Raw genomic sequence first — 15246 nt, 5'->3', positions numbered from 1 at the left:
CGCAATGCAGAAGAAAGGTCAATTATTTCCAGGATGCAAAAGAAAGGTCAATTATTTCCAGAATGCAAAAGAAAGGTCAATTATTTCCGCAATGCAGAAGAAAGGTCAATTATTTCCAGGATGCAAACGAAATGTCAAGTATCCATAATGCAGTAGAAAGGTAAATTATTTCCACAATGCAGAAGAAAGGTCAATTATTTCCATAATGCAAACGAAATGTCAAGTATCCATAATGCAGTAGAAAGGTAAATTATTTCCACAATTTAAAAGAAAGGTCAATTATTTCCAGAATGCAGAAGAAAGGTCAATTATTTCCATAATGCAAACGAAATGTCAATTATTTCCACAATGCTGAAGAAAGGTCAATTATTTCCACAATGCAAAAGAAAGGTCAATTATTTCCACAATGCAAAAGAAAGGTCAATTATTTCCACAATGCAAAAGAAAGGTCAATTAGTTCCACAATGCTGAAAAAAGGTCAATTATTTCCACAATGCAGAAGAAAGATCAATTATTTCCATAATGCAAACGAAATGTCAAGTATCCATAATGCAGTAGAAAGGTAAATTATTTCCACAATGCAGAAGAAAGGTCAATTATTTCCACAATGCAGAAGAAAGGTCAATTATTTCCAGGATGCAAAAGAAAGGTCAATTATTTCCAGAATGCTGAAGAACGGTAAGTTTTTATCCTGGAATGCAGCAATATCAAATACCAAGTTCAATAATCGCTCACAGTACCAAAGAAGCTCCTCAGTTTGAACTTGTTGCAATGATCCTGTCCATCTTGCATAGTTCAATTTCTCTCAATTTCTGTTCATCGGCTCCTTTCGCATCCTTGTGAGGTTTCCTCAGGTTAGGGGATAACTTCATGGAAATGAGATATCCTCTGAAATAAAGACGAAGGATATTGCATATTTGGTTACTGATAAGGGGTATCATTAAAAATTTTTTTTTTTTTTTTTTTTTTTTTGTAAAACTACTATAATATCTAAGAATTTCCTTTTCTGATATTTCTTATCTAATTCCACTTGGAGGCGGGAAATGATAATTACTGATAAAGGTACCATTAAAAATTTCGCTTTTTGTAAAACTACTATAGTATTTGGGAGTTCCTTTTTTCTGATATTCCTTATTAAATTAAATTCGAAGTAGCGAAATTAATAGCATTTTTCGAGGTTTTATAAGCAAATAGTATTCCATATTAAGAGACGTTTATAAAATTATCTAGTTTGATATTTCGTTGACTTTTGTAAAAGTACTATAATATCTAAGAAGTTCCTTTTCTGATATTTATTATCTGATTCTATTTGAAGGAGGGAAATTAATAGCATCATTTAATGTTTTATAAGCAAATAGCATTTTATCTCAAGAGAGGATCATGAAATTTCCTGGTTTGATATTTTCTTGCTGGGTGTCACAATGATAAAAAGAAAAAAAAAGAAAGGGAAAAAAAAGACTTCAATACTTTGGGATATGTTCCTCTTTTTTATCTTTTGAGGTACAAAAATACCGGATAAAATTCACTTAAAATCTAAGGCATTTTTACAATCAATAAGATATGTGTAAATATAGAACATACTTTTCCAGGGTTTCGAAGGAGTAAAGTGATGTAAAAAATCAATGGTAAATAGAGTAAAGTGATGTAAAAAATCAATTGTAAAAAGAGTAAAGTGATGTAAAATATTACTATTAAAAAGAGTAAAGTGATGTAAAAAAAATAATAGTCAAAGGAGTAAAGTGATGTAAAAAATTAATAGTAAAAAGAGTAAAGTGATGTAAAAAAAACTAATAGTAAAAGGAGTAAAGTGATGTAAAAAATTAATAGTAAAAAGAGTAAAGTGATGTAAAAAATTAATAGCAAAAATAGTAAAGTGATATAAACAATTAATACTAAAAAGAGTAAAGTGGTGTAAAAAATCAAAAGTAAAAAGAGTAAAGTGATGTAAAAAAGTAATAGTAAAAAGAGTGAAGTGATGTAAAAAAATAATAGTAAAAAGAGTAAAGTGATGTAAAAAAAAATAATAGTAAAAAGAGTTTAGTTATATAAAAAATTAATTGCAAAAAGAGTAAAGTGATGTAAGATATTAATAGTAAAAAGAGTAAAGTTATGCAAAAAAAAGTAATAGTAAAAATGGTAAAGTGATGTAAAAAAAATAATAGTAAAAAGAGTAAAGTGATGTAAAAAATCGATAGCAACAAGAGTAAAGTGATGTAAAAAATTAATAGTAAAAAGAGTAAAGTGATATAAAAAATGAATAGTAAAAAGAGTAAAGTGACGTAAAAGGGTAATAGTAAAAAGATTTAAGTAATGTAAAAAATGAATAAAACTCAAAATCCAACTCACTTCTCTCCTCCAACTACAATGATAGGGAAGACTGGATTGAAGGCCACACAGGCCAGACTGGTGCGTCGTCTCTGCATGATGTTCTGCACACAGAGTGGTCGACATTTTCGTAGAAAGAGGTCGTAAACATGGACGCGTCCCTCGTCACTCACTGCTACCACGACGCTGCTGCTGTAAGGAGCCCACGTGAGTCCTGCTACAGGAGCTCCTAAGTCGAGTATCACGAGAGCAGCCCTATTTGTTGAGAAAAGGAAAAGTGAAATTTTCTTCTCCAGATTCCAACTTTTTGAATGCAACCATACAATGAATATTAAATTTTAACAGTATTTAAAGTTTTAAAGATCTCTCATGAATGACAGAGGCAAGGGACTGTGACAATGCCCTGACTAGTAGGACAATGCCCTAGAGACTGACCATATATGCATGTGATAAGCACCTAAACCCTATCTCCACCCAAGCTAGGACCAGGCGGGGCCAGGCAATGGCTGCTGATGACTCAGCAGGTAAACCTACGAGCTCCCTCAAACCCCCTATCCTTAGGTTTCATGGAGGGTGAGGTTGCAGACACTACAAGAAACTATAGAGTTTGAGCGGAAATCGAACCCCAGTCTGGAGATCGCCAGTCAGGGACGTTTCCAATAAGCCACTACATGCAGTGAGTTTATGAGTTTAATGAGTTTATAGAATAGATATTGACTCTGAGCATTAGGTTCATACTCTCATTAAGTGTTTAATTAACCCATTCCACTTTTTCTGTGCCTCATGATACAAAATAATTTCAAAGATAAAATCAAGGATTAACATCTTACACGTGACACTGTAGCCACAGCTTCAACGTCCAGTCGCCCGAACAAGTGGCGAAGATCTTGTGATGGTAACTGTTCCAAGCAATAGCCCTCACGGGGCAAGAATGCGCTGGATATCGGATGATTCCATAACTGGTGGAGGAAGCATTGACCTGGAAGACCGCTCCGGTATCCACGCCCACTAAGAGAATGTTCTTGTCCTTTGGACTGAAAGCTACACAAGTGGCGGTACCTGGTGCGTGAGGGATAAATAACTTAGAATAAGTCTCATACAATTAAATTAATGTTATCTACATTATAAGAGAATGTTCTTGTCTTTTGGACTGAAAGCTACACAAAGTGGGTACCTGATGTATGAGGGATAAATCAGTTAGAATAAATCTCATACAATTGATATCTATATTCTATTAAAATTAATAATTATTGTAGTGACTACTTTCATAATCATTCTTAGAGAACTGGTAATGATTAAAGGAGATTAGACTGTAACTTGTGAAAAATTGCAACGCCTTCAATTTTCGAGGGTAGAAGCTCCATCATTTGAACTACAAGTGAACGTTATCTGTTCAGCTTTTGAGTACTTATAGTAAACAAAGTTTCTTCTCTACGTGAACCAAGAGACCACCAGTTTACTAGCTTACTATAAGCCATACATAATCACAAAAGAAGCACTTAATATATTAACCATATATTTAAGTTTGGTCAACTGGGGAACATACATAAAAAGAAGAGTGAGATTGAGGGAATGGAACTTGTAACTTACAGTAAATCAAAATTGACATGTGTTTTCTAATTATTCAATTTAATATGTAACCATCCCCCACAGTACATTGGTTGCAATTGTCTCTTATGTGACCTGACCTTCCAGAACATCTTATATAATGCAATAAATGAAAACTTATTAGGAATTTCTTTCTTATGAATGGTGAATACACTATTTCCCTTGAAGAAAGTTTTCTGAAGGGACTTAACCGATTGTATAAAAAGTAAAATTTTAGATATAAGTAAAATGTAGGTAGTTAAATGGCTTAACCTCCGCCTACCGGCTAATCTATGTAGGTAGTTAAATGCCTTAACCTCCGCCTACCAGCTAATCTATGTAGGTAGTTAAATGCCTTAACCTCCGCCTACCGGCTAATCTATGTAGGTAGTTAAATGGCTTAACCTACTCCTACCAGCTAATCTATGTGGGTAGTTAAATGGCTTAACCTCCACCTACCAGCTAATTTATGTAGGTAATTAAATGGCTTAACCTCCGCCTACCAGCTAATCTATGTAGGTAGTTAAATGGCTCAACCTCCGCCTAACATCTAATCTAGGTAGGTAGTTAAATGGCTTAACCTCTACTTACCAGCTAATCTATGTAGGTAGTTAAATGGCTTAACCTCCGCCTACCAGTTAATCTATGTAGGTAGTTAAAGGCCCTAATCTCCACCTACGAGCTAAGCTATGTAGGTAGTTAAATGGCGTAACCTCCTCCTACCAGCTAATCTATGTAGGTAGTTAAATGGCTTAACCTCTGCCTACCAGCTAATTTATGTAGGTAGTTAAATGGCTTAACCTCCGCCTAACATCTAATCTATGTAGGTAGTTAAATGGCTCAACATCCGCCTACCAGCTTATCTACGTAGGTAGTTGAAGGCCCTAATCTCCGCCTACCAGCTAAGCTATGTAGGTAGTTAAATGGCTTAACCTCCGCCTAACATCTAATCTATGTAGGTAGTTAAATGGCTCAACATCCGCCTACCAGCTTATCTACGTAGGTAGTTGAAGGCCCTAATCTCCGCCTACCAGCTAAGCTATGTAGGTAGTTAAATGGCTTAACCTCCGCCTAACATCTAATCTATGTAGGTAGTTAAATGGCTCAACATCCGCCTACCAGCTTATCTACGTAGGTAGTTGAAGGCCCTAATCTCCGCCTACCAGCTAAGCTATGTAGGTAGTTAAATGGCTTAACCTCCGCCTAACATCTAATCTATGTAGGTAGTTAAATGGCTCAACATCCGCCTACCAGCTTATCTACGTAGGTAGTTGAAGGCCCTAATCTCCGCCTACCAGCTAAGCTATGTAGGTAGTTAAATGGCTTAACCTCCGCCTAACATCTAATCTATGTAGGTAGTTAAATGGCTCAACATCCGCCTACCAGCTTATCTACGTAGGTAGTTGAAGGCCCTAATCTCCGCCTACCAGCTAAGCTATGTAGGTAGTTAAATGGCTTAACCTCCGCCTAACATCTAATCTATGTAGGTAGTTAAATGGCTCAACATCCGCCTACCAGCTTATCTACGTAGGTAGTTGAAGGCCCTAATCTCCGCCTACCAGCTAAGCTATGTAGGTAGTTAAATGGCTTAACCTCCGCCTACCAGCTAATCCATGTAGATAGTTAAATGTGTTAACCTCCGCCTACCAGCTAATCTATATAGATAGTTAGATGGTTTAACCTACGCCTACCGGCTAATCTATGTAGGTACTTAAATAGTTTAACCTCCGCCTACCAGCTAATCTAAGTATGTACTTAAATGGCTTAACCTCCACCTACCAGTTCATGTCAGGAACGTCAACCCCAGATGGTAGAACAGACCCTATCTCACCGAGTTTTGTTCGCGTATAACTAACTATTGACTTAAGTACTTGAAGATTATGAATATCTTTCTAGTCATCCTCCTTACCTTCTAGCTTTACTTTATCAGCATTTGAAGAGGAATTACTTCCCTGCGTGTCACCACTGAAATCGAGAATGTCAGTGTACTGTAGGGATGAAGGCAGGACGGTCCACTGGGACACCCTTCCATCTTGGCCCACGGAGTAGAATCCGAGATTCTGTCCTGGTTCTGTCGGTATCCATCTGACCTGATGGATTATCATGGATGAGTTTATGTTTTTTTTAAAGGCGGGTTTATACGGTTGAATGGTTCTTCGAACGAGGTTCGACAGACAAGTGTTTGAAGTTATGTTCGAACGTGTGAACGGGGTATTTGGTTGTCGATCACGTTCGTCAAACAGTTCGACAGACACGTGTTTGAAGTGGTGTGCGAACGTGTGAACGGGGTATTTGGTTGTCGAACACGTTCGTCGAACAGTTCGAAGAAAGTCTGTTCTTGCCTGACTTTAGTGGGCGGGGCTTCATTTTCCACAAACCTTATGCATTTATGGCTGACTCCACCTCTTCGAACCGTTTGACAAGAAGGTTCAACTACCAAGTTCGACGAACCGTTCGACCATGTAAACATCGCTTAAAACGAAATCAATTAAATCAACTGGGCTCCACAAGGCACTTGAAAGAGTTAGAAGACCCAGACCTACATGGCTGAGGACTATGAAGCGTGAAGTGGGAGATGCTGAGTGGATAAATATTGAATTAAAAGCTGAAGATAGAGACGACTGGCGAAATCTAACCGAGGCCCTTTGCGTCAATTAATCTGTTTCTGAAACTGTATATAACATTAATTGGTCGTGTAGATATCTGAATACAGTACAATGGACATTGTACTACTAATAAGGAAATATTAGATTGTGCATGTAACCTTTATCACTGCCGGTAATTTAAAGCTATGGTTTTAACAGATTGTGTTGGATTCATTTGATGATATGGCAAAATTACGTATACATACATACATACATACATACATACATACATACATATATATATATATATATATATATATATATATATATATATATATATATATATATATATGTATATGTGTGTGTGTGTGTGTGTGTGTGTGTGTGTGCGTCTGTATTCTTAAGATGTGGTTGGAATTTGGAAGAAATGGAAATTTTTGGAAGAAGAAGCCTTCTGAACGTGCATTACTGATCCTTGTCTTAAATTTTCCTAGTTTGATCATTTCAAAACAATCACGCCATTAATATGTTTGAAAAGTAAATTTAATCACTTTTGCAAAAGGTCTATCTGGAGATTATGCCTTTTATTAACAAATAATTCAGGGTTTTGATTCAAACAAATAACTGTTTCTGGTTAATGGAATTAAGGGCTCATACAGGTTGGGCATTCATCCTCAGCATCATCTCCTCCTACGCCTATTGACGCAAAGGGCCTCGGTTAGATTTCACCAGTCGACTCTGTCTTGAACTTTTAATTCAATACTTCTCCATTCATCATTTCCTACTTCGCGCTTCATAGTCCTTAGCCAAGTAGGCCTGTCTCTTCCAACTCTTCTAGTGCCTTGTGGAGCCCAGATGAACGTTTGATGAACTAATCTCTCCTGGGGAGTGCGAAGAGCGTGCCCCAAACCATCTCCATCTACCCTTCATCATGATTTCATCCACATATGGCACTCGAGTAATCTCTCTTATTTTGGCATTAGCAGAGTATTTGTTAATGGTATGATTAGATACACATGAACGATATCAACAAAACGAATAAATGTATCCTTCTTTTTTTACCTGAGAAACTGGGAGTAAGTGCTTCCCAGTTATGGTCGTTGAAGATAGGACTTTGAGACATCCTACAAGGCGAGTGTCGTACACAAACACTACACCATCACTACAGCCAGCTACAAGAACACTCTCTTTCTGCCAAGATACGAAAATGAATTGAATTACTGAAAATTATATATCTTGCTATCCTTTGAATATGGTTTGCCTGCATGATTTTCAGTGGAGAATTATCATCTGAAATTGTTGTATTAAAGCTCTTGATTATTAAATCCCTAAGCTGGATGTTATTAATATATATATATATATATATATATATATATATATATATGTATATATATGTATATATATGTATGTATATATATATATGTATATATATACATATATATATATATATATATATATACATATATATATATATATGTACGTATATATATATATATATATATATATATATATATATATATGTATGTATGTATATGTATATGTATATATACATGCATACACACATACACACACACACACACATATATATATATATATATATATAAATATATATATATATATATATATATGAATGAAGGAAATTATATTAAGGTGCAACCAGTTTTCTCTAAAAAGAGTGACTGTAATAGTTATCAACCTTCAGAATCTAAATAAGTCTTCTGTATGGAGATCCAACTCTTTTTTGACACTAGGATAAAACACACATTTGTACACTCCACCACACGTACGTATATATATATATATATATATATATATATATATATATATATATATATATATATATATATGTGTGTGTGTGTGTGTGTGGTGTGTGTGTTTGTGTGGTGCGTGTGAGTGTGTGTTTATCAATCCTTCTATTGTATCTCAATTCCCTTTTAGCATTAAAATCATGTATAATTTAAAGGAATAGGAATGATAGATCAAGAAGGGTACGTTCTAAATAAGGACAAAGATGTATGGCAGAAATGTTTATTTTTGAATACTAATAAAATAGAATATATACATAAAAACAATGTTTCAAATAGTAATATTTGAAATGAAATGGAAAATATATTAAGAAAAAACACAATGTTTCAAATAGTAATATTTGAAATAGAATAGAAAATATATGAAGAAAAAACACAATGTTTCAAATGAAAATATAAACAGTTATTTTAGGACTGATAGAGGGTCAATATGGAAGGTTTAGACACTTCATCTGTTTAAAGGTTTTAAAGGCCGCTCATGAATGGCAGAGGCAAGGGACAGTGATATTGCCCTATCAATCAGGACAATGCCCTAGAGACTGATCATATATCATATGATCAGCGCCCAAGCCCCCTCTCCACCCAAGCTAGGACCAGGGACAGCCAGGCAATGGCTGCTGAGGACTCAACAGATAGACTTATAGGCTCCCCCAAGCCCCCCAACCTTAGCTCACAAGGATGGTAAGGTTGCAGACACTAATGACACAAACGAGACTGAGCGGGACTCGAACCCCCGACTGGCAAACACCAGGCAGAGACGTTACCAATCAGGCCACAACATAAGAGGAAGTAATATTTGTTTGTGTGTATGGAAAGGATAAGGATAGACTCTAATTCGATCCAAAAGGGAGTTCGAGTACTGGATACGAATGCTTAATTAATTTTCCTCTTAAGAATTGATATAAATGCAGACATGACAAATATCTCTTCATAGAGTGTTCGTTCGTTTGTTCGCTTTAGAACGCCTTGCATATAGCAAGACACGGGCTCTTGCACTAAAAGAGACTTCATAGGGCATTTTTACGGTGATTAACTATACAATATCCTAAAAACAACAAGAATTTTTTTTTCAATGGCATAAATTGATAAATATATGGGATGAATTAAATAAATTAACACTAAACTTCACTTTATCTGTAATGAATAGAGTGAATGGCTAGATGAAAAATGTAAGTAAACTTTTCATTATGAAAATTATTTAAAAAGCTTACTTTTTTTTTTTTTTTTTTTTACAAAACAATGAATAGCAGATGAAAAGTGTGGGAAGCAATTGATTTAACTAGCAAAGAAAATTTAACAACAAAAAAAAAGGAGAAAAACATAAATGCAGTTATTCCTTCTCTGGATGCTGAGTTATTATTATTATTATTATTATTATTATTATTATTATTATTATTATTATTATTATTATTAATAATAATAATAATTGTTAAACTACAACCCTAGGTGGAAAATTCAAGTTCTCTTGCTTGAGGATACACTCGGGCACACTATTCTATCTTATTTCTCTTCCTCTTGTTTTGTTAAAGTTTTTATAGTTTATACAAGAAAGACTTTAATGTTGTTACTGTTCTTAAAATATTTTATTTTTCCTTGTTTCCTTTCCTCACTGGGTTATTATTCCTGTTGGAGCCCCTGGGCTTATAGCATCCTGCTTTTGCAACTAGGGTTGTAGCTTAGCAAGTACTACTACTACTACTACTACTACTAATAATAATAATAATAATAATAATATAGAAAACTCAAAAATAAAATACATAGATTTTTCATGAAACAAATAACTCAAATTAAGACGAGAAGTGCACACTATCAGATGCAACTATTTCATAAAAGAATAAGACTACATAAAAGTACTACTAATAAAGAACACAGTTACCGTAGGATGGAACTGGGCTGAATTGACTCCGCTTGGAGTTCTGTAGAGACGTTCAGGGATTCCTGGATTCTTCAGTGTGAAGAGACTCAGCATCCCCCCGCAATCGGTTGAACCATCTCGATCTTTGGAGACGATAAGTTGAAATTAAAAAGGGATGAAAATTGGCAGTTTCATTTCAATCATAAACACTTTTATTTTTATCATCACTCTTCTGCTGTGGTAAAAAATAGCAAATACTTGGAATAGACTTCCAGCGGATGTAGTAAACATTAACATGGTAAACGAGTTCAAGAATAAGTTAGACAGGATCATTAGAACTCAAAATGCTTAAGCTAAATTGCATAATGTTATGATTTTTTCTTTTTTTAAATCATATTTGTGTTTGTCCACGTATTTCTATATAAAAAGATTGCGGCCTATTAATTAAAGCTGTAATGACCAACCTAAATTTGTTATCTTTATTATAAACACCATGAAAAAGCCCGGTCTGTTTACATAAGGGTGTTATAACCCAAGAACAAAATCTCCCATTGAATTACAAGGTCAGTAGAATCATATTCTCTGTATTTGTGACCAGTAAATTAAGGACATGAATCTCTGTTGATGTAAAAGGTAAGTAAAAGCTTAATATCTTTACTTGAGGTTTATAAATCAAACGATTTCATCATCATCATCATTTCCTCCTACGCCTAATGACACAAAGGGCTTCATTTAGATTTCGCCAGTCGTCTCTATCTTGAGCTTTTAAATTAATAGTTCTCCATTCATCATCGCCTACTTCACGCTTCGTAGTTCTCAGTCATGTAGGTCTGGGTCTTCCAACTCTTCTAGTGCCTTGTGGAGCCCAATTAAATGTTTGAGCTCAAAACAATTTAGTCAGTTCAAAATATCTGTTCTATTAACAGACTGTGGCAATTAGAAAACGAAATTGATGTGGTTTCTATACCATGTATCTAGAAAATGGTTTTTTACTTGAGTTTCGAAGAAAATCAAGAAAATATTTTATCTTTATTTTTATTCGAGCTCAGAAAATAACTTGCCTTTTTTTATGCTGGTTGTTCTAAACACTAAACAAATCTTGTCTTGTACCTGTCGAATACAAGCAACGAATAAAACAAATCTTGTCTTGTACCTGTCGAATACGAAGCAACGAATAAAACAAATCTTGTCTTGTACCTGTCGAATACGAAGCAACGAATAAAACAAATCTTGTCTTGTACCTGTCGAATACGAAGCAACGAATAAAGCAAATCTTGTCTTGTACCTCTTGAATACGAAGCAACGAATAAAACAAATCTTGTCTTGTACCTGTCGAGTACGAAGCAACGAATGGAACAAATCTAGTCTTGTACTCCTGAATACGAAGCAACGACTAAAGCAAATCTTGTCTTGTACCTCTTGAATACGAAGCAACGAATAAAACAAATCTTGTCTTGTACCTGTCGAATACGAAGCAACGAATAAAGCAAATCTTGTCTTGTACCTGTCGAGTATGAAGCAACGAATAAAACAAATCTTGTCTTGTACTGTATCTGTCGAGTACGTAGTAACGAATGAAACAAATCTTGTCTTGTACCCGTCGAGTGTGAAACAACGAATGAAACAAATCTTGTCTTGTACCTGTCGAGTACGAAGCAACGAATGAAACAAATCCTGTCTTGTACCTGTCGAGTACGAAGCAACGAATAAAACAAATCTTGTCTTGTACCTGTCGAGTACGAAGCAACGAATGGAACAAATCTAGTCTTGTACTCCTGAACACGAAGCAACGACTAAAGCAAATCTTGTCTTGTACCTCTTGAATACGAAGCAACGAATAAAACAAATCTTGTCTTGTACCTGTCGAATACGAAGCAACGAATAAAGCAAATCTTGTCTTGTACCTGTCGAGTATGAAGCAACGAATAAAACAAATCTTGTCTTGTACTGTATCTGTCGAGTACGTAGTAACAACGAATGAAACAAATCTTGTCTTGTACCCGTCGAGTGTGAAACAACGAATGAAACAAATCTTGTCTTGTACCTGTCGAGTACGAAGCAACGAATGAAACAAATCCTGTCTTGTACCTGTCGAGTACGAAACAACGAATAAAACAAATCTTGTCTTGTACCTGTCGAGTACGAAGCAACGAATGAAACAAATCCTGTCTTGTACCTGTCGAGTACAAAGCAACAAATGAAACAAATCTTGACTTGTACCTGTCGAGTACGAAACAACGAATAAAACAAATCTTGTCTTGTACCTGTCGAGTACGAAGCAACGAATGAAACAAATATTTTCTTGTACCTCTTGAGTACGAAACAACGAATAAAACAAATCTTGTCTTGTACCTGTCGAGTACGAAGCAGCGAAGAGATCCGGGTAGAATGGATTCCAGCAGATGTCCGAGACGTAATAGGACCTGCAGTTGTCGCAGCTGAATTTCCAGAGAGGAAGAAGAGATCCTTCCATCGGTCGGAAGTCGTCGCTTGTGTCCTCCCAGTACTGGAAGTCTGGAAATGGTAGTTTTGTTGAGGACAGTGAAAAGTAATAAGTGAGATCGTTGTTATGATGAGGATGGTAATTAATATATTACCTGGAGTATCATGATGCGTAAATCATATTTGTAACAGTAGTTCCAGTATCAATTAATAAAAAACAGAAACAGCAATAATAATAATAATAATAATAATAATAATAATATTAATAATAATGATAATAATAATAAAGAAAAAAGCAAAAAGCTTGAAATAACTATGTTAATAAATAAATGAATGTATAAATGGATAGATAAAAATGTATAAAATAAAAATAATGATTGAGTAAAAAAGCATGCGAATGAATAAATGAAAGGTCAAACATTCAATTCAAGTGAAACATATTAATGATTTGCATAACATTATACAATAAACGAGAATAAAATGTAAAGGAAAAACTCATATCAGTGATATTTCAATGACAGCATAATGGGAGGAACATTAAGCAGGCACACGGAACTAAAAATGAATAAATAAAAGTGAAATAGAAAATAATTATTCAAATGAATTATTATTATTATTATTTTTATTATTATTATTATTATTATTATTATTACTAATTGCTAAGCTACAACCCTAGTTGAAAAAGCAGGATGCTATAAGCACAGGGGCTCCAACAGGGAAAATAGCCCAGTGAGGAAAGGAAACAAGGAAAAATAAAATATTTTAAGAACAGTAACAACATTAAAATAAACATTTCCTATGTAAACTATAAAAATTTTAACAAAACAAGAGGAAGAGAAATTAGATGAAATAGTGTGCCTGAGTGTACCCTCAAGCAAGAGAACTCTAACTGATTACCTTATCAGTTCATGGTTGAAGTTGTAATTATTGGAGCACTTAGAGGGAGTCATTTTAGTAGGAACTAATGGATGATTAAAAGCAAAAAAGGAAAACAATAACAATGACTCTATTTAGCCAAGAAGGTGAAACAGGTAAGGATAGAATTGTGTCTTAAAGGCAGGATAGAAACGCCATAAACAGATGAAAGTGGAAGGACGTGTCTGGGGCCTTTGTTCTGCAGTGGATTAGTAATGGCTGATGATGGGGTATATATATATATATATATATATATATATATATATATGTATATATATGTATATATATATATATATATATACAGTATATATATATATATATACATATATATATATATATATCTATATATATACATATATATACATACATATATATATATATATATATATATATACATACACACATATATACATACACACACACACACACACACATATATATATATATATATATATATATATATATATATATATATTGATATACATCCTGCATACTAAATGTCTATTTAGATAAAGATTTCTAAAGCCAATATGTATACCAATTATCTTTAAGAAACCTATAGAAAGATATAAATACAATAAATAAATATACAAAACAAGTAAAGCTTCATGAGACATCAGTTACGAGAAACCAAAATATCAAAGCGAACGACTCTATCAAAACATAAAAAAGCTATAAATACAATAAAGAATTATACGAAACAAGTAAAACTTCATAAGACATCAATTACTAAAATAAAAACAGAAAACAACAAAACAAAACAAAAACAAAAATAAAACAAGATGAGAGCGAACGCCTCCAACCAAACCTTGCGTGATGTCATCATAGATGTTCTGTGTGACCATCCGCTCCACCATGCTTGCCGTTTCGTGAATGGCCGAGAGGTCGCCCCCCTGGGTCTTCTTGGGGGGCGGGGGTGGGATGTGCACCACGGGTTCCCTGGGTCCTCTGGGCGACTTCTAAAAACAAAGGGTTTCTAAAACCTCAAGTATTAGATGGACTTTATTTTAGTTGGATCTTTTCTACATGTGGTTCCAATGGAGGTTCTGTATTTGTTTGTCCTGCTTGCTCACGAGGTTAGTCTGCTTATATATATATATATATATATATATATATATATATATATATATATATATATACGTATAAACATGTGTATATATATGTATGTTTATATATACATACATATATATATACGGTATATGTATATATACATACTATATATATGTATACACACATATATATACATGTATGTATGTTTATATATACATACATAAATATGTGCATGTTTATATATACATATATATATATATATATAAATATATATATATATATATATATATATATATATATATATATATATATATAGTATATGTATATATACATATATATGTGTATACATATATGTATATATATGTAATAATGTGTGTGTATATATATATATATATATATATATATATATATATATATATATATGTATGTATATTGTGTGAGAAATCAGAGAGAAGGAAGGATAGATGTAAGTCCGAAGTTAAGTGATAAACATATGAGGCTTACAACACGATAGTGAAGAGATACTGCAGCGACTAGTTAAAATTTTTGATAAAATCTACAAAAGAAGACACTCCAAAGTATGTGTGAGCAAGAGTGAGATTATCAGGGAAACAGTAAACCATATAGATGGAGGAGTAGATTAATATAGGGATCTACGAGTCAAGATTTGTTGATGGAAGGA

General features: G+C 33.9%; 1 protein-coding gene across 1 annotated transcript in view; it reads right to left on the bottom strand.

The window, feature by feature from the left end:
* Positions 1-286: 286 nt before the first annotated feature.
* Positions 287-15246, bottom strand: part of LOC137655114 (dynein intermediate chain 2, ciliary-like) — a 33883-nt gene continuing 18923 nt past the window's right edge. The window contains exons 4-11 of the mRNA XM_068389000.1: positions 14323-14473; positions 12510-12671; positions 10179-10300; positions 7560-7688; positions 5822-6002; positions 3156-3384; positions 2347-2580; positions 287-888 (exon numbers count right to left, since the gene is read on the bottom strand). Of these exons, the coding sequence (XP_068245101.1) occupies positions 753-888; positions 2347-2580; positions 3156-3384; positions 5822-6002; positions 7560-7688; positions 10179-10300; positions 12510-12671; positions 14323-14473 (1344 nt within the window). The 3' untranslated portion in view covers positions 287-752. The remainder of the gene's footprint in view (positions 889-2346; positions 2581-3155; positions 3385-5821; positions 6003-7559; positions 7689-10178; positions 10301-12509; positions 12672-14322; positions 14474-15246) is intronic.

Source organism: Palaemon carinicauda, chromosome 16 (assembly GCF_036898095.1).
Source record: "Palaemon carinicauda isolate YSFRI2023 chromosome 16, ASM3689809v2, whole genome shotgun sequence".
Taxonomy (NCBI): Eukaryota; Metazoa; Arthropoda; class Malacostraca; order Decapoda; family Palaemonidae; genus Palaemon; species Palaemon carinicauda.
The sequence above is the reverse complement of the archived record's forward strand: the minus strand, read 5'-3'. Positions and strand labels throughout refer to the sequence as shown.